Source organism: Phragmites australis, chromosome 12 (assembly GCF_958298935.1).
Source record: "Phragmites australis chromosome 12, lpPhrAust1.1, whole genome shotgun sequence".
Taxonomy (NCBI): domain Eukaryota; kingdom Viridiplantae; phylum Streptophyta; class Magnoliopsida; order Poales; family Poaceae; genus Phragmites; species Phragmites australis.
The window spans coordinates 382,898-402,422 of record NC_084932.1 but is presented as its reverse complement, the minus strand read 5'-3'; the positions used below and the strand labels follow the sequence as shown (position 1 = coordinate 402,422).

Genomic DNA, 19,525 nt, shown 5'->3' with positions numbered 1-19,525 from the left:
ATACTCGGATGGTTTAGGATAACTAACCTGAAAGTTCGGTAATGGAGATGAAGTATACACCAGAGTGTCCGGTGTTCACAGATGCTTGAGTGGGGTTCCAACGACTAGTTTGTGAGAGTGTACTCATCGGATGATCCGGTGTTAATACTATTGTTCTCACCGGATCATTCGGTGTTAACAACTTTTCTGAGTTGTTGGGTTAACGGCTAGTGTGCGGGTTTGAGGCTATAAATACCTCTCCACTCAATCATTTGAAGATGTGGTATGATGCTAGAGTCTAGAGGAAGCTCATACACACTTAAAAAAGATATTCAAGCCACCAAAGTATTTAATGTGATTATCTAAGACGATTAAGCACAAAATTAGTGAGTGATTAGTACTTATAGGCCTAGAGAGAGTGTTGCTAGATGATTACTGCTTAGAGAGTGGATTAAGGGGTGATCCAACCTTACACCAAGTGGTACGCCGGCATCTTGGAATCTTAGTGACTCGTTGGCAAACTTGTTAACCCTCTGATTTGGTGTGGAGCGGCAACAAGAAGCGTGCACAAGGATGCGGAGACCCTTATCTTGGTGGCTCAAGCTCCGAAGTGATAAAGTCGGCAAGGAACTAGAAGAGAGGTTAGTGATGAGATCTTACCTTAGTGGCTCGTCCGGGTGGAGGTCTTGTCTTTGTGACTTGGTGGTTCAAGAGTCATGATTGGGTGCTGATCGAGAGCATATTCTTTGTGGAGCTCTAACGTAGACTAGGGGTGACATTCATGCTATCGATACCATGAGAAAAAAAATCCTTATACTGAGTTTGCTCTCTCTATTTTATTTACGTTTCCGCATTTACATTTTTGCAATTTACCTTTTTAGATAAGTTACAAGCGCTTTGATCGGTAGAGTAGACACACTAGATAAATTTAGAGCATATATATATAAAATTTGATATAGATTTATCTTGTATTATTTTTAGAGCCAAAATAATTATCATAATTCACCTCTTTTAAGACATTACCAATCTCTTCAATATTCCCCATCTCATTTATTTATGCCCGAGTCCTCCCGATGCTGCCGCCACCTCTAGCGCACCTTCCTAACCACTTTAGACTTCCCGTCAACCGTCACGGCCACCGGTAAGTTTTCGCTACAGCGGTGGCTTCACCATCCTGCTTCCCGCCAGCCACCTCCATCAAGCCGACGGACCTCCTCGGTGACCCCTCTAACTCTGTCGGGCACAGGTAAATCCCCATTGCAAATCCTAAATTCCCTAACTCTAGCCCCTAATTTTTGTGAAATCTAATTCAAATTTCGGTGGTTGAGAGTAGCTATCAGCGGGTTAAACCGACCCCTTGATCCAAACTAATATATGTACACAGAAAAATCATTACACTAAAAGAAGGAATAACATATGAAGCAAAAAAACTATAATTAACAAAACAAGAGGAATATATTAAGTCCACTGGAGATAAAATTATCCAAAACAAGCATAACTAAGTAATGGCGATATGACAAACCTCATGTACGCATGCAAATGAAGAAAAATGCGATGCATGATGACTTGACATCATGCATGACCACAAACGCTCTAACTACACATTCCCTTGAGCTTCCATGACGGATGAAGCATATATGCTGCATGATGATTGCACTAGCTAGCTTAATTAGGTCGGAATCAGATGAGGCCTCCCGCTCCTGCTCCTGCTCCTGCTTGCCACTGATTATTATTAATAGTTGCAGTCACAGGAGAAGCACCACTGGTACTGCCCGGCACACCCGCACCATTGCTGTTCTTCCAGTAGCAGTCCTTGCTTGTGCCGCCGCCGTTGTTGCTATCCATCATCACATCTATGTTATGTGCCAATCCCAGCTGCTGCTGATGTGCACCACCATCATCACCAACCTGCAGTATTCCAGCTGATCCAGCAACATCACCATTGTTAGGCCCATGCTGATGCTGCATCACACCAAGTCCAAATGACGGTGGCAGCGGCATCGCCATCCCGTTGATCGTAGGGCCGTAGAAGCCGCTGTTCTGATGGTTGCCATCAAGAAACCCTCCCCCCAGCATGTCCAGAAATGAGGCCGTTGTCCCAGAACCCGTAGCCAGCGCCGGAGGTGGGTTGGACAAGGACAACGGCGCGGAGGGCATGTAGTAGCTGGGGAGCTCGAAGCCGGTCGACATAAACGTCGGGAGCACGTTGGGGAAGTCCGTCGAGACAGGAACCATGGGTTGTCCCGGCACCAGCTGCTGGTTGTTCATCTTAATGGAGCTTGAGCCGGATGACAGCAAGGATGATGCCGAGGAGGAGGACGAGCCGGAGGAGGGCTTGCTCTTGCGGCATCCTCCACCAATGGGGACGTTGCGGAGGGAGCCACCTTGGGTCCAAAAGCGGCGGCAGGCCTTGCAGAAGTAGCGCGGCTGCAACATGCTGTTGTTGTTGTAGTAGCAGAACTTTGTGTTGGTGGACTCACAACGCGGGCACTTGAGCGCATGATCATGCGCAGGCCGAGGCTTCCGCTCCCTGCCACCGCCGCTGGCCGCCACCTGCCGTGCCTGCTTTGCAGTCCTCCCTTCCTCTGTCTGCAGTGATGCCGCTGCAGTGCCCATCGGATCCTGCAGCAAAGATGAACAACAAATTAACATATATAATGTGTGGTTGCCATTAGCTAGCTAGGGTGCAATTTATGTTCAAACCATAAGCACAGAATAACCATACTTAGCTGATTTTAAAGGTGTAAGTAAAGATTGAAAGCCATGCTATGATATGATGAAGGTGGCCGGGGCCAGGGCCGGGGTTGGAGATGAGTAAAGTGCACAATAGTAACAATGTTGCATGATCATCACTTGCAGGCTGCATGCATGTGATCGATCGATGTGCTAGCTAATCTAGGGTTAAAGTTAAAATACGAGGCCTAATTAGCAACAATAACTCAATGTTCAAGACCTTTTAATGGCCTAATCTGTGCTAAGCACACAAGAACACGACAGATCAGAACCGGCCTGCGCGCCTCTCTCCACACTCCAGCCATTAAAGAAATTAAATGCTAACATCTTTGGGATCTATCGATTGATCGGGTTCACCCAACAGATCGAAACAGAAGTCAATAAACTGGAGAGTACTGCATGCTGCATCGCATCGATATGCGGAGGGCAAGTGAGGAAGGAGTTGATCAAGATTGTTACCTGCTGGTGCTGGTGGTTGTGGTGGTGAGCATCAGCAGATGCTGCAGTGCTGCTGGCGCTGGAGATCATCATGTCCATGAATCCACCAAACTACCTAGCAAATAAGGCACATCCATCATATACATGCATGAACATGATGCAACGATGTGAGTTAATAAAGCTTCCATTATTGAAAAAATGATACATATATATACGGGCACCAACCCACCAAACGAACCAAAGCAAAGAGACCAAAAAGGTAGGCGATCCATCAATCAAACCTGTAGCTGTAGAGACAGATGGAACACCAGGAAGGAGAGCTCGATCGATAGAGTACTTCTACTGGCCAGGATCCCCTAGCCTCTGGCCCTCTTTCGTCTCTGGACTGGAGAAAGACTGCTACCTAGCTAGAGAGAGAGATGCTGTGAGGGATGCCTTCAATTCTAGAGAGAGGAAAGGGAGAGGGAGAGGGAGAGGGAGAGAGAGAGAGAGCGATGGACGGAGGGTGTGAAGGCTGTTGGATGGAGATAGCTAGTGGTGAAATGGAAACGGCAGGCCGGTTTTCCGTGAAAGCAAACGCGCGGCGCGGCTGCTAGCGACGCATGCAGCATGCCGTAGGGGCGGGTCCACGTAGGGTCAAGGGTGTACAGAAGTACACCCAATTTTTTTGTTTTGCAAAGAGAGAGATAGAGAGGGAGAGCGATGGACAGATGGTGTGAGGGCTGTTGGATGGAGGTAGCTAGTGGTGAAATGGAAACGGCAGGCCGGTTTTCCGTGGAAGCAAACACGCGGCGTGGCTGCTAGCTACCTGATAATGCATGCGGCATACATGCCCAGCACACATGACAAGAGATGGTCATGCATGGACGGCACCCATCGATGCCTTGCAAGCCAACTATTCTGTTTGGATGCAATAGAAAAAAGAGAGGAGATAATCAAGACAAGTATTGACAGTCCAGCTGGCCCCAACCAACACCCCAAAAAAAACCCCTTCAGAACCGCTCCTAATCATACCAGTGAATACAAATTCGAAGGAAATTTAGTTCAATTGAAGTTGAAGAAGATTTTGATCACATTCATATTTATATCACGTGACAAAATAAGGAGAAAAAAGGGACAAGAATATCTGGATCTTAGTATTCCTGGCAAAATATGTTGTTCTGCAATGTCATCACACAGAAATATTCACAGGTGTGCTAAAGTCCTCAAACCCTGGGTTGTCAGAACATCGCATAAATGAAACTGGAAAACAAGATGTCTCATACTCCCTTGGAAAAAAATTACTCCATCCAGTCATAAATACATGTCGTTTTGGATAAGACACGGTCTTCAATGCATAGCTTTGACCACTATTTTCTATTAAAATATATTTATAAAATCATTAATTTGTGATATTATGAAAATATTTTTCAAGACAAATCTACACATGATTTTAAGTTTTCCAAACTAAATATTTTGAAAGCTATTGTTAGTCAAAGTTTTAAAAGTTTGACCAAGCCTTTTCCAAAATAACATGTATTTATGATCGGAGGGAGTATGAGCATACAAAAGAGGAAGACATCTTCGTAAAGTATGCTATGCAACTCCACCCTCAATCCTGCCATGAAAAATACATCAAGAGTAGCACAACTGGTTGGCTTTTGAGTCCATGGGCTCAGAGCAGATGCAATTGATCTAGTCCAAGTTAGCCACGAAATGTTTAATATTTATGGTGTGCATGGTTGCTTACCCACATTTTGCCACACTTCTTTTCCCAAAAGTGTGGCAAGTCACACCTTCTGTTAGTCCCTTTTTTTTTTGTAAATTATGCCAGGAACTCTGGCTTGCACTTAAGAGGTGGGCACCGGTTTCAAGCCCGGGTAAGAGTGGAGCTCGATGGCATGCCTAGCCAGCCAAGCAAGTGCTCAGTTCCATCCAGTTTTATCATATGCATTAGACTATTCATACTCTGATCAAATGGCAAAGTCTTTATAAGTTTAGTTGCCTTCCATATCCTACCTCCTACATGTTTTGGTTAGAGAACATATGAAAGCACAAAAGCAATGAATTATTTTGAGAAACCACTAAACCTAAATTGTCTGAATTCTTCTTATAAAGGAATGCGATCTCAAAAAACCTCATCAAAAGTAAAATGACTATAACGATAGTGCTTACCTTTTTTGAATAACAAATGATTGGAAGAAACAAAGCCAGCACCATTTAATGAACTAATCATAACATTCAGAACTCATAGGAGATCTTTTATGTCATATTCCTCTGTTCTTGCTCTCTTCAATATTTCCCTCTACAAGGTGAGAGAGTTAGTCACAAAAGTGCAACAAAGAAGAGCTTCTAAATTATTTATTTACATATAGCTATGAAAATAGATAGTAAGAAAACAACGTTCTCTATTCTTGTGCAATCCTCATATTATTAAAAAAAGTGGTTTCGTGTAATTTGGATATAAAATTGGTGGACACGTCACACAGGCTAAGGAGAATAAATCAGCTGGCCGTAGTTTAAGAAATTTTATGGTCTTTTAAGACAACTAACCTGTATCTGTGTGGTAATGCATCCAGCACCTTAGTTTGGATTTTGACAAGGTTACAAACAGACTATAATATTACCAAAAGGAATGAAGAAATAAGTATTGTATACCAGAAATTGTTTCACGCCCCCCCCCCCCCCCCCAAAAAAAAGATACATCGCTCCAGGTATGTCCTCCCACAATAAAGGCACTTGAACTGACTCAACATGCCGGATAAGCCTTAAGCTACCTGTTATAGTTATGCAGCATATCATATATCAAGTAGCAACAGGTCATGCTCAAAGCTCAAAACAAGGTCATGGTGTGTCACGTCCGTGGGGGAGTGACTGAATTGGGTATGAGTGGGAGGTCACTGGCCGATCTGTGGCCGGTTTTCTGCCTGTGGTGGAGGTGCAGACGCCGGATTGGCGTCGATCAGAGGTGGGGAAATCAGCACAGCAGGGAGATGAGATAATAGAGAATCAAGGTTAGAAACTAGATTGATTTATTGCTTAATCCCTAAAGGGGAGCCGGCTGCTCTTTATATATAGAGCCCAGCCTTGACTGAATCCTACTGTGTTACATGTCCTACTGGGTTACAACTCCTTTATCTCTCCTAACCGAATCCATCTCTCCTGACCGAATTCAAATCCTAAACCGACTCTAGCTATTTAACTTATCCTAATCCGACTCTCTAACTTATCTCTACTAATCTGAATTTTTAAACTAACTTATCTCCTATTCAGCCGCCATCAATTCTGTCTTTGTTAGGGCCTCTGTTGCATCTCCTCCTGCTGTAGGTAATGCCGCACATAACATGATGTACCAGCAGGAGCTTCTTAACCAAGAGAGAATATTCTTACTTGTAACAAAAGCCTCTTGCCAGAGTTCATGCTTGGACCATGATGGAGAGACCTCTCGTACTGGGATCCCAACCAAGATCATGGCATACCCTGCTCCAAACAAAATTAAATTTTCTGTTACAGGACTTCAGAATCTGGTTATCTCTAGCTCATAGTAGCTCAGTCAAAATCCCAGTGTCAATTGTTCCCACTTACGCAATCCCCTTAGTCTGCACTAGTGTACATCCATTGGACTAAGGGAAGAAAGTACAGCGTGCAAAATTGTGAGAACCCTGAAATTTGCTTCGGTATCGACTCATTCATTTGAGAAGTTAAAACCAAAGTACATAAAATTTAATGCAGTCAAAGAATATTAATCTTATCACTATCTGACGTACAATTCCAGGGAGAATTCCATCACTTAGTGGAGCTTTTTGCACAATTTCAGGTATGCAAAATCCTTTAGCTAGTGCATGTCCACTGGACCAAGGGAAGTAAGTACAGCGTGCAAAATTGTGAGACGGAGGAAGCTAATCTCAAATCTAGACATGAGTTAGGGGCTATTTTTATCAGTACCCTGAAATTTGCTTCACTATCTGCTCATTCATTTGAGAAGTTAAAACTACAGTACGTAGAAGTAAAAGCAGTCAAAGAATAATACTCTATCACTATCTGACGTATAATTCCAGGGAGGATTCCATCACTCAGTGGAGCTGTTTACATTTCAAACTTGGTAGCCAATGTTTCATTAGAAAAACATCCGTTTCTCTGATGTTTCTCCTACAGAAAGTAAAAGTTATTATACAAAAAAAAAAATCCTCTGTAAAGAAAAACACTTGTTTGGGTTCAAAAAGTAGTGCAACAATGCATAAAGCAAATCCATGCGTGACAATATGTTGCAGGTGCTGTTAGACAGATCAAAGCAAAACAGACACTAACACAATAACAAAATCTGAGAAGTGTGAAGATCCTTGCCTTTGGTCATTCCTTGGACCATACTAAAATTAATGCAAAGAAAGACACCAAGGTTCATCCTTTCAACCTAAACTCTAATAAATGTATTTATGTGGCATTGATACTGCAACAAATAACTTGCTATTAGCAGATGTCAAAAGTTCACATGGACCAAGCAGAACCAATGAAAAGAAAATTTGTGAAATGCATATAACTTTCAATTGTGCATTGCAATTACACAGATGGTTACTAATATTCTTCATTCTCTGTTCTGATCAACAATAACGTGAGACTATTGATCTGTATGAGTACCAAGAACTCTATATCATTCACATTCAGTATAAGTGTAAGTGTAAATGCGCAACAATTCTTCTTAACCTAATTTGTAAAAATCACAAGCTTTCAGGAGCCCTAAGTCATAGACAATGTGTCCATTTATCGTTCAAGTGAAAAGACATGGCTTTAGGGACTCACCTTTTCGCAGACAACAAAGAAGTTAGTGACACTGCCTTCAAGAATGTGATCCCCATCATTAGTCAACAAGAGCGCAGTTACACCAGGAGGCCTTATCTTTTCCATGCTCTTCCTCATCCTGCAACCTGCATCACCCCAAAATGTGAAATAAGCCGTCATACGAACCCAAAAAGAAGACACCAACTTGTAGTATCCACAACCCAGAGGTAATAAGAGCTTTGTTTTTCTTTACAGAGGATTCTGTTGCGAGAAAACATAAGGTTGCTTGTTAATCACCTCTCAGTGTTCGATCCTAGACTCTTCTATGATATGGAAACGGACTCATAAATGATCCATCAAAATGAATCGAAGGGACAAAGGCTGTATCTGTGTATGTAAAGACATTGATACAGCCATACAGGGCACATAAATACACATAAAAATCTCACCTTTTGAAACCTGGAGACCAAAAAGTGCCATAAAAATTGAAGCTTTGCACGAGCAAGAGAAGAAAGAGCAGAAAGGGCACCCACCGACCTGACCCAGGGCGCGTACTTTGCGGAGGCGGCCTCCCTTCCCCTGCCGGCCACGGCAACTCTGGCCCCGGCCTCTTCGAAGACCGGCGGCGTATACGCTCCCACATGCACGAACACGTCCAGCCCGTCCCCGGAATCGCCTCCCCTAACCAGCGCTGTGAGCGCCAAATCCTCCTCCATCACCGGCAGCCTGCGCTGCATCTCGTGAATGGCGACCCGCGCGGAGGGGTTGACGAGAGAATGAACAGCCGTTCCCGATAATAAGTTGAGGGGGCGGGGCTCCGGGAGGCCGAGAAGGTGAGGGTGGGATTGGGCGAGGAGGCACGCGGAGTCGGAGAGGCGGACGAGGAGGCGGGGCCACCAGAGGAGGCCGCGGGCGGTGGTGTAGGCGCCCGGGGTGGACTTGAGGAAGGAAGCCGCAGAAGGGGGAGCGTGCGGGGAGATGGCGCCATTGCTAACCAGGACGGCGCCGGCGGAGTCATGGCCGGAGTGAGTTGCTAACTGCCTGCGCTGGTGGGCGCCTGCTGTGGTGATTCCTCGCGCAAACCGGCCGTTGCAGGGCCGCAGGGGCGGACCAGGCACATGGCAAGCTGGGCTTCAGTCCGGGGCATGGGTCTAAATATTTATTAAAATTACTGTAAAAATAGCAGAAATTTTTAGATCCAACCTATATTTGAATAAGTCAGCCTGGGTCTTGGCATAGGGCTGGTTCCGCCCTTGGCAAGGTCTTTGCCGCCGGTCCAACACCCGTAGCAACCCGGGAAGGATACGAGCCGCAGCACCCGACATAAACGATGCTCTAGGGAGGTGGGCCGTCCGCCCTTAGTGGAGTCCGGGAGGCACCCGTCCGTTGTGCGAGCTTCAGAGTAGACGAGCAAGAGGCGGAGAGGAGCAGGTTATTTTTGGAAAAAGTTCATATAGCCTTCTTTAACTATTCCTTGAGTCTATTTATCCCTCTCAAACAATAAAACCATATATTTTACCTCCTCCAATTATTTAAACCGGTGCAATTTACCTCATTAACTGGCTTTTATGGTGATTTCATCCTAAGTGGCGACAACTATATGATTCCGACTGGGTTCTGAGGCTGAGGTGGCTGACACGTGGCAGCCACGTGGGATCAAGGTGGATAATGACTGGGCAACTGACTGACTGGAATTATGAAGGATACGTGATGGTTCCTGATTGGTTGGTGAAAGGGTGAGTTCTAGATCTAATCTTGACCACAGATTTTTGATCTAATGGCTCGGATTGATGGTGACCTACGTCGACCACTGAGACGGCATAGGGGCTTGGGCACGCAACGTCGTCAGAGTTGGGTGGAGACCTCTTCGCCGGCCTCGGAACTCGACAGCGAGTGACAGGGAGCATCAGGGCCGGACGAGGATCTCACCTCGAGCAACAGGGAGGTCGGAGAGGGGGTGAGGCAGCTCTCGACGAGTGAGGGTGGTGGCGACCTCAGGACTTCAACGACGATGATGCTTCGGCAGCTGGGGAGCGAGGGTGAACAGGCGACGACGGAGCTCTAGGGTGACTTGATAGCGGCAATGCGGCACAGAATCGGCATGGCAGGCAGAGCAGAGGCGACGTGGATCCACAGAGGCACTGCCACCTCCTTCTTGCAGTTCCCGCCTCTACCGCCCTCCTCCTCGCCATACGCCTCTGTCTGCCTCAACTTCCCCTTCCTCCGCCAGGGTGGTGCGCACCTCGTGAGCCCACTCAACACCTCCGTCGACGCAAAGCTCGCCACCACCTGCCACAACCTCCACCCCTACTTCTTCTTCTCCACCTCCGACTACCATTTCCACTCCCTCCCCGATGCTCCGTTGCCCCAACTGAGCACACCATTGTGCTCCTGGTAACACACCGATCCCGTTTTTGCCCTTCCCTGGGTCCAATTTTGGCTGAGCCGAGATGCCCTAATCGGACCACTGCTGCCGCCGAGCCTGATTTCTTCTCGTTGGTAAGGGCTCCATCCAATTCCCCTCTTCTCCAGCATCTCCTAGGCTCTATCTAGCTTGTCGTATCTCCAATTTACGCCCTCGTTCATCAAGCTATGTCGGCACCGTGTCGCCACCTCCGCTGCCAACCATGAGCCGCCGCGAGCTCAACCCTGGCAAGCATTGATCCCCAAGCCACTAACTCATGCACCACAACATCTAGATTTAGCTCGAACTGAACCCAATTGAACCCGATCCCTTTCCTTTTCCACGGCCACATCGGACACCCGACAAGCTTCATCGCCGCCGCTAGCCACCGTTGGCCTTTCTTTTTCCAATCCACTCTGAATACACCATCTAGTAGACTCTAACTCACTCCCCGTATCTTCAGTTTGAGCCCTAGCTCACCGAATATCTCCCACGCCGAGCCGCCTCTCTCTTCGCCTCTGTGCACCATCGTTGGCCCATCTCCGGCAACCACGCGTGCTCTTCCCACCTCCATGCGCGTTGCCTTGCCCTAGAGATGCCCTAACCGGAGCAATTGAGCCCGAGTGCCTTCCCCGCCGAATGGGTGCTGGTGGCTGAAACAAGTGCAGCACCACTGCCGATCTCCGTCGGCCGCTCACGTGCCCATCTGAGCCATTACTCAACTCATCGTGCATGTGGTGCATATGAGTCGAGTCGCTAGTATGCAGGCACGCACACCCGGTCCACGGTGCTCCCGGGCCAGTGCCCATCGCTCCCGTACTCATGCCACGTGTCTTCTGACATGTGGGTGGCCACTGCCACATGTGAGCCACGTAGGACAAATCCAGGGTCAAAACCACGTGGGGAGGAAAAAAAATCTGGTTTAGATAGTTGAGCGAGCAACAATATCTGGTTTTGCGGTTGAAGGGGAAAAATAGACTTGAGCAATAGTTGAGGGAGGCAAAATTGACTTTTTCCATTATTTTTTAGGCATCGTTGTGGGTTTGGGAGCTGGGCTCCCGCTCTCGTATGACGAAATTGGGTCAAAATTCAGAGAGAAGGATTGTGCATAAGGGTGGCAACAGGTTGGGGCCCGTGGATTTCAGACCTGGCGGGAGCGGGTTTGGGTGTAAAAACCGCCCCATGAGGCTATCGGTTCAAGTTTGTTTTTACACCCATGGGTACCCCGAAATCTCGTGGCCCATTATTGGCTTGGCCTTACTCGATGTCTCCAGTCTTCCCGAACGGGATCGGCTCGACAGCTGTAGGCCAATCGTCCTAGCCTCCACATCACTGGCCGGGAGAAAGGGTTTGCCGCATGATTCCACCATCCGTAGATCCACTGCACAGATCTGCTCAGCACTGATGTTGTCAACTCTCGCACGAGTGCGCCGTCGTTGGCATGCGTTCCTCCACTGCAGCGCTGCTAGCTCCCACGACTCCAACTGCTCAATGCAGAGGTTGGAGTTGCTCGATGGCACGCAGTAGCTCGGTGACCTGTGGCGACGCATGAGCCGCGCGCCTCTCGGCCGCACCGCTTTGCCTGCTGTGCGCTCGTGCGCCTCTCGGCTCTCGTCGGGTCTCAGGTCCTGCCAGGGCCAGGGGTTGATTTACAACCAATTTAATTTTCAGGTCCAAGTTAGATTTCAGGTCAGATGCGTTATTGCTCCACCCGGCCCCGACCTGACCCATTGCCACTCTTAATTGTGCACATACAGACGACCAAATTCTAGTTATCTGATTCAAAACATTTATTTATTAAGCTAAACATATAAAGGACCACCACTTAAACATCAAAGACATGAGAATACAAACTTCCAGGAAACACAATAAAAGTTAGATACCTCAATATTTTCTTCTAGAAAAAAGATACCCTAATGTGAACATTAGAAATACTTCACCTGCAGAAACCAATAGTGTTGTATCTTATGTGTTATGTTGTCGGGAAGTTAATGTATAATGATATAAAAAAAGAAATTTAACTTCTAGGATATATGCAAATGAATTGTTATTCCATTAGTTAAATGAATTGTTAACATTCACTACTATAGAAACATACATAATGAACGGCCTCTCAGAAACGGTTCAGATAGAGCTGTTTCAGATCTAAATATCTAAAATGGTTACTAAAAAGTGCCGTTTCTCAAAAGGTAGAAAGAGAATGAGCTGTTTCTCAAAAGGTAGAAAGAGAATGAACTGTTTCGGGTGGAATTATCCGAAACGGCTCCATAAATGAACCATTTCTGATACTGTCAGAAACAGCTCATGTTAGGAATCGTTTCTAATACTATCTGAAATGGCTCATGTTAGGAACCATTTCGGATAACCCAAGGCCCAGCCCCACCCCAACCACCACTGTTTGAACAGAGTAGTGGAGGCCGGCGGGACTGCTCTGTTCGGGTGGGGGCTATTTTGCCCAAATGGCTTGAAGAGGAACTCAAATTGAGCTAGGAGTCGGTGGTTCTACTTGCTTTTGGTGTGGCAAGGTTAGCAATACTTTCTCATTTTACTTCTAATTTCCATGCTATTTATTGATTCATGGATTGAAGGGATATATTTGAGCTTCCAATTGATGCAAGTATGTAGTTTGTGAGTGGAATTAGAGGAGACATAAACCTAGGGTTCATAGGGAAAGGTTATTTATTTGAAATTAAAATTATGAGGAAATTGTTAGATATGTATTTATTGATTAATGCTCACTTACCAATGATGACTTCGTATCATGTAGATGGATCGAAACTAGATGTACATTGAGACAAGATATGTAAAGGAGTTTCAAGATGGCGTGAATGGATTTTTAATTGCTACCAAAGATCATATGAAGAGTAGCAACAAGGAATATATGTATTGTCCATGCATCAACAGTGAGAATAAGAAGATGTGGAGAAGCTCAGGGCAGATCCAAGAACACTTAATCTAGAGGGGCTTCATGGGTAATTACGCAGTTTGGACAGAGCATGGAGAGGAAGGTGTGAATGTCGTCGACGATGGAGAAGATGAGTTGGCTGACGACGTCGGTGCTGAGTTGTCCGACAATGTCGACATGTTTGATGAAGACTGTAATATGGAGCAGATGCTATGAGATGCTGAGGTCAACTTTATTGAGAGACAGTTTGACAAATTTTTTCATATTAAGGAGGACTAGAAAACACAGCTTTACCCTGGGTATGAGAAATACTCAAAATTGTCTTCTATGCTTGAAAATTTGAAATTGAAGGCAAAACATCATTGGACAGATTATAGTTTCTCAGAACTATTACATCTCTTGAAGAAATGCTTCCTGACTACAACGTCTTACCTGAGAACACGTACTTAGCGAAGAAAGTACTTTGTCCCTTGGGACTGGAAGTACAGAAGATTCACACATGTCAAAACAACTGCATTCTGTATTGGAGAGAGTATGGAGACTTGACTGCATGTCTGGTGTGCAAAGCTCCCCGGTACAAACATAAGGATGGATTGGACAATGACGCGTGCAGGGAAATTTCTGTGAATAAGAAGAAGAAGAATAAAGGAATACCATGTAAGGTGATATGGTATCTCCTAGTGATACCCCGTTTGGAACGTTTGTTTGCAAAAGCAAAGGAGGCCAAACAAGTGCGTTGGCATAGTGAGAGGCGTAAGAGAGATGGGAAGCTAAGACACCCCGCAGATGCTATTCAGTGGTAGAATATCAATCGTCACTTTCTAGATTTTGGGAATGAAGTGCGGAATATAAGGTTTGGGATGAGTACGGATGGAATGAATCCTTTTGGAAACATGAGTAGCAAACATAGCACTTGGCCTGTGCTTCTCTGGATGTATAACCTGCCTCTCTGGCTTTGTTTCAAGAGAAATTACATTACGATGCCACTAGTTATCCTCGGCCCGAGCCAACCCGGGATCGATATCGTTGTGTTCCTACAACCACTAAAGGATGATCTTGCAAAGTTGTGGTATGAAGGAGTACAGGTATGGGATGGGTACAAGCGTGGGTACTTCACTCTACATGCAATGCTATTCGTAATAGTAAATGATTATCCTGCGCTTGGCAATGTGTCAGGATAGACAATAAGAGGAAGAGATGCATGTGTCACGTGCCTAGATGACACAACGAGCCTTAGCCTCAAGCATTCTCACAAGCATGTGTACATGCGTCATTGCAGATTCCTATGCAGGGATCACCCATATAGCAAACTGAAGAAACAATTTACCGGGAAGGTGGAGAAAGGATCAGCTGTAGGGCCACGTTCTGGTATGGAGGTGTATGAAATGGTTAGGGATATCAATGTTGTTTTGGGAAAAAAGAGTGGTGGCACATCCACTACGTGTGGGAAGACAAAGCCCATCTTTAAGAAGAAATCTTTATTTTAGGACTTACCTTGTTGGAAGCACTTAGACGTTCAGCACACCATTGATGTTATGCACTTGGAGAAGAATGTATGTGAGACTTTATTTGTTTTATTTCTTCAAATTTCTGGCAAAACAAAAGACGGAGTGAACTACCGAAAAGACCTGCAAATAATGGGCATAAGGAAAGAGCTACATCCCCAAGAGAGAGAAAGAATGGCAGCTTGTATTGCCCCCCAGCTTCGTACACTCTAAAGAAGGAGGAGAAAAATAGTCTATGAGAGTTCTTGCATGGGGTGAAAGTTCCATATGGATATTCATCCAATATAAAGAAGCTTGTTTCGATGCCAAATTTGAAGGTATCTGGCATGAAGCCTCATGATTGACATGTCAGGATGACGGAGTTGCTTCGTGTTGGAATTAGGAATATTTTGCCTGACATGGTCTGAGACACGGTCATTAGGCTTTGCTCCTTCTTCAACAAGATTGCGCAGAAGGCCATGGATCCTGAGCAGCTAGATAAACTGCAAGTTGAAGTAGTTGAGACTCTATGTCTACTTGAGATGCACTTCCCTCCAACATTTTTTGACATCGTGGTCCATCTCATTGTTCACATAGTATATGAGATACAGATGTTGGGCCCTATGTATCTATATCAGATGTACCCCTTTGAGCGGTTCATGGGTGCTCTCAAGGGATATGTACGGAACCGGTACAGACCAAAGGGAAGCATGGTGGAAGGTTTTACATCCGAGGAGGTTATTGAGTGGTGCATTGATTACCATGAAGATGCTTCACCAATAGGTGTGCATGTGTCTCGCCATGAGGGAAAACTCCAGGGTATCGGGACCATTGGAAAGAAAGTAATACTAGATCTCGGTGAAGAAGAATTTAGTTTGGCACACTTTGTAGTGTTGGAACACATGATTGAAGTGGAACCATTTATCAATGAGCACAAGGATGTTCTACACCTAGAGAATTGAAATCGGTCGAAGGCTTGGATTGCAAAAGAGCACAAGCGGTGGTTCAACCGATGGATAAGGATGCGGTTCGAAAACAACACCGAGTTGACAAAAAGTTCAAGTACAACATTGAATAGGTTGGCAAGAGGGCCGAACTCTTCTATTGTGAAGTGGCAAGGGTACGACATCAACAGCTACACATTTTACACGAAATCCTAGGACCAAAAGAGCACGTATCAAAACAGTAGGGTCCGTGTAGATGCATACGACAACAATAGACACAAGAGCCCCTACTACGATTTAATTGAGGAAATCTGGGAACTCGGGGCATTCAAGGTTCCCTTATTTAAGTGTCGTTGGGTAGCAACACAGGGCGTGCAAGTAGACAAGTATGTTGTAACCCTTGTGGAACTGTCATGTGTGGGATATAAAGATTGTCCATTCATACTTGCTAACCTAGCCATTCAAGTCTTCTATGTCACCGACCAAGCTAACAGAAAGCTCCATGTTGTTCTCCCAAGTAAAAGATCGATTGTAGGAATGTAGAACGTAGTGGATGAGGAAGACTACAACCAATATGATGAGTTACCTCCTACAGGAGACGACCTCAGAATATTGGCTTAGCCAGAAGTGATGAAGGAGGAGCCCAGATGAGGAATTAACAATGAAAGGGATGAAGCTACATGTGTTTGTAATGATCATAAAGAGGGGTTTATTGTTCAATAGAAACAATGCATTAGATTTGACTTTCAAATGAGTGTTTGAGAGGGTAACTTATTCACTCTAATCTGGTCCAAACATGTGCTTTTGTTGTGTATTTTATTTGAAGTTTGGACTCAGTGAGAGATTCTAGTTCAGCAAAATCTTTTTCTTCTCACAGGATAGCCCGTCATTCCCAATCTTTTCTTCAGCGGAACATCCAGTGCTCATATATCCTTCAGCCTTTCTCTTGTCTCTGTGCAATCCTCCGGCGAGTTCGTTTTTCTCATCATCAGATTATCTGGCGTGCATATCTCAATGTTCTTCCAAAAATAGTTCGGCGTTCATCTCTAGCAATCACCAGATCATCCGATGCTCATATCTTCAAATTGGCCCTTTTTCACATCCTCCTAGGCTTTATTACGGTGTTCAATTCGACGTTCTTTCTTGTCATCAACGGATCATCCGACATTCAAAAATTTTATCGGACCCACCTGTCATATCTGGATCACTAATGTGCCAGAACCCTAGCCTGAATTTGCTTAAGTCCTCGCCCTCCTCCTCCTCCTCCTCGCCCTCCCCCTCCACCTCGCTCTCCCCCTCCTCCTCACCGACGCCATCTACTTTCCCTCCCCCTCCTCGTCGTTGACACCTCTTCCCCTCCGCGCCCTCCACTCCATGCCCCTCCATGCCACCTCCTCCTCCTCCCCTACGCACTGCCATTCCACGCCGCCTCCTCCGCCCCTTCACGCCCTCCACTCCACGCCCCTCCACGCTGCCACCTCCTCCTCCCCTACGCACTGTCGTTCCACACTGCCTCCTCCACCCCTCCGCGCCCTCTACTCCATGCTGCCTCCTTCGCCCCTCTGCGCCCTCCAGTCAATGCTGCCTCCTCCACTCTGCACATGCCATCCTCATCACTGTCCCCTCGCTATCCTCCTTCTCGGCTCCATGACGGGGCTGAGGAAGGGCTCGAAGTCCATACCACCGACCGCTGTTGCATGTGCCCCGACAACCACGGCCACACCATCGACCACTGCTGCGGATGCCCCAACAGCCATGGCCATGCTGCTGACCACTGCTACCGGTGCCCCAACGGCCACGACCACGCTGCTGACCGCTACTGCTGATGACGCTGGTACAGTTTTGATTGCCATATCTAATCAAATGAATACATAGTAGTTAACAACTTAGTTATCTGTTTGGAACCACTTAGTAATGTGTTTAAGTTTTTTTAGCTTCCATCATTAGGTGCAAAGGAATACTCTAACCAACTGTGTTTAATTCTAGACTTTAAATCAGACAATGCAAAATTTAGAAAATGAACAAGAAAGATTAAACTAACAATCCTACAAGAGAAGCCATGGACCAAGATATAGTTTTGATTTCCATATCTAATCAAACAGATTTTATTATGCAATACATTGGGCAGAAATTTATAGGGCATTTCATAATAGTGTCAATATATACCTAAGTACATATCTATCTAGCTTAACCAAAGATATCAAGAACTAATATGTATAGATTATCCTCTCAGATTTAGCTTGATTAGACTAAAAATCCTACAAAAGAATACTCTGACCATATATGCATTTGTAATCCATAATTTTTTTTCTTGATCTTGTCAGACATTTTCAAAGAGGGTCAGCGTAGGAATATCGTGAGCAATATTGAGAGGATGTGACAACTAGGCATCCCGAATGCCACAGCTGGCTTGTCCAAGTATTTGGATGAGTCACCCAAGAAAAACAAGAAGACACGAGTCAATCAATACAAGATAGTGCCAAGCCAGAGAACGGACCTTGAGGATGAGGACTTTGACCCTGCCGGTGAAGGGAACTCATCTGATGAAAGTGAAGATGTGGCACGACATGTGTCAATGCAGTTGTATGTTCCTTTGCCATCTGTGGTGAAGGTACAACAAAGGCGTGGCTGTGGCCGTAACAAGATGCCCGAGGGCCTATTTTGTATCACTGAAGTGACACAAACCGAGAACCCAATCCAACCTCCCTCATCGGCCAAGCATTTTCGTACAACATGTGGGGTAATTGCTAAGGAGAGGATCAACATCAATATTTTGACATGGAAGACAGTTGCAGATTCTGAGGAGGAGGTGTTTTGGTAGGACCTTTTGCAAAAGTTTGAGATCCACGAACAATATAAGGACTTAGTACGGTCCAAGGCAATGAAGTCAATTGACCAGTCCTTTAAGGCATTTAAGCATAAGTTTACCAAGTTTTATGCTCTAGTTGGATAGTCGCCTCGTGAGAAGTACAACTTCATCCAACGACATGACTGGTATATCTTAGTGCAATCAAGGTCGACGGATGAATTTTCAAAGATCAGCCAAGTTCACAAGGAAATCCAGTCACATAATACAAACTTCCACATACTTGGTGCCGCTGGGTACGATAGTAAGGCTGAGGAATGGTGAAGGGAGGACGAGCAGGAAATCTGCAAAGGACAAGAATTGCCATTTTCCGACATAGCGACCGAGCGTGCTTAGAACTGGGTGCGAGGGAGGACCTCCAAAATTCCTACGGGTGAGCTCATCCTCAAGAACCTCGGGGACCATGAGGTGTCCCAAGAAATGGTAATAAATCTGTGTTACATACATGTCGTTTTGTGACCATGTCTTCTCCACATATTACTTAAACAAGTGCTTCACCCTTGCAGTGCCGGTTGACTGCCGAATCTTCACAAGGCTCCATTCGATTGGACAGGGAAGAACGTGCTAACCAAAGCACTTGGTTGCTCGGAGCACCTAGGCCGCATGTGCAGTGTTAGCGTGTACGCCACCTGGAAGACAGGGTTTCTGGATGCCGATTCCTATAGGAGCAGGAAGAGGAAAATGGAAGATCATGAGAATAAATTGATCGAGGTGGTTTGTGCTGAGTTCCGAGAGCACATATTGAACTTGGAGGAAAAGATAGACTGCCTGACCCAGTCACACCAGGGTGGGCCTGCCTCTTTTGGAGCACGCCACCCCATACATGAGCTTCAGAGCAATTGTGTGTCCACTCAACTTGTGGGCACTTATCCTGTCGATGACATCCAGGTTTGCAGTGAAGATATGTTTTACTACACGATGGATGGTTTTGGCCCATGATAGTATGTAACCTGCATGCATTTGTTCTATAGGGGCCTACGCCCTGCACGCTGCAGGCCATTGTTAGTGATCAACCCA

At 45.7% G+C, this 19,525-nt stretch overlaps 1 protein-coding gene across 5 annotated transcripts; it reads right to left on the bottom strand.

Moving 5' to 3' along the window:
• Positions 1 to 1,409: 1,409 nt before the first annotated feature.
• On the bottom strand, positions 1,410 to 8,557 carry LOC133886738 (dof zinc finger protein PBF-like). 5 transcript variants are annotated; one of them, XM_062326541.1, is made up of 7 exons: positions 8,439 to 8,557; positions 7,927 to 8,051; positions 7,160 to 7,278; positions 6,520 to 6,609; positions 5,305 to 5,434; positions 3,172 to 3,261; positions 1,410 to 2,601 (listed from the first exon to the last, which is right to left on the bottom strand). In XM_062326541.1, exons 5-7 carry the CDS (start codon positions 5,347 to 5,349, stop codon positions 1,660 to 1,662), a joined length of 1,077 nt encoding a protein of 358 aa, XP_062182525.1. In that variant the 5' UTR covers positions 5,350 to 5,434; positions 6,520 to 6,609; positions 7,160 to 7,278; positions 7,927 to 8,051; positions 8,439 to 8,557; the 3' UTR covers positions 1,410 to 1,659. The 5 variants fall into 5 exon arrangements, with proteins under 5 accessions (XP_062182525.1, XP_062182524.1, XP_062182523.1 ...); XM_062326540.1 differs by lacking the exon at positions 8,439 to 8,557 and adding an exon at positions 8,203 to 8,224; XM_062326539.1 differs by lacking the exons at positions 7,160 to 7,278; positions 8,439 to 8,557 and adding an exon at positions 8,203 to 8,225.
• Between the last annotated feature and the right edge of the window lie 10,968 nt (positions 8,558 to 19,525).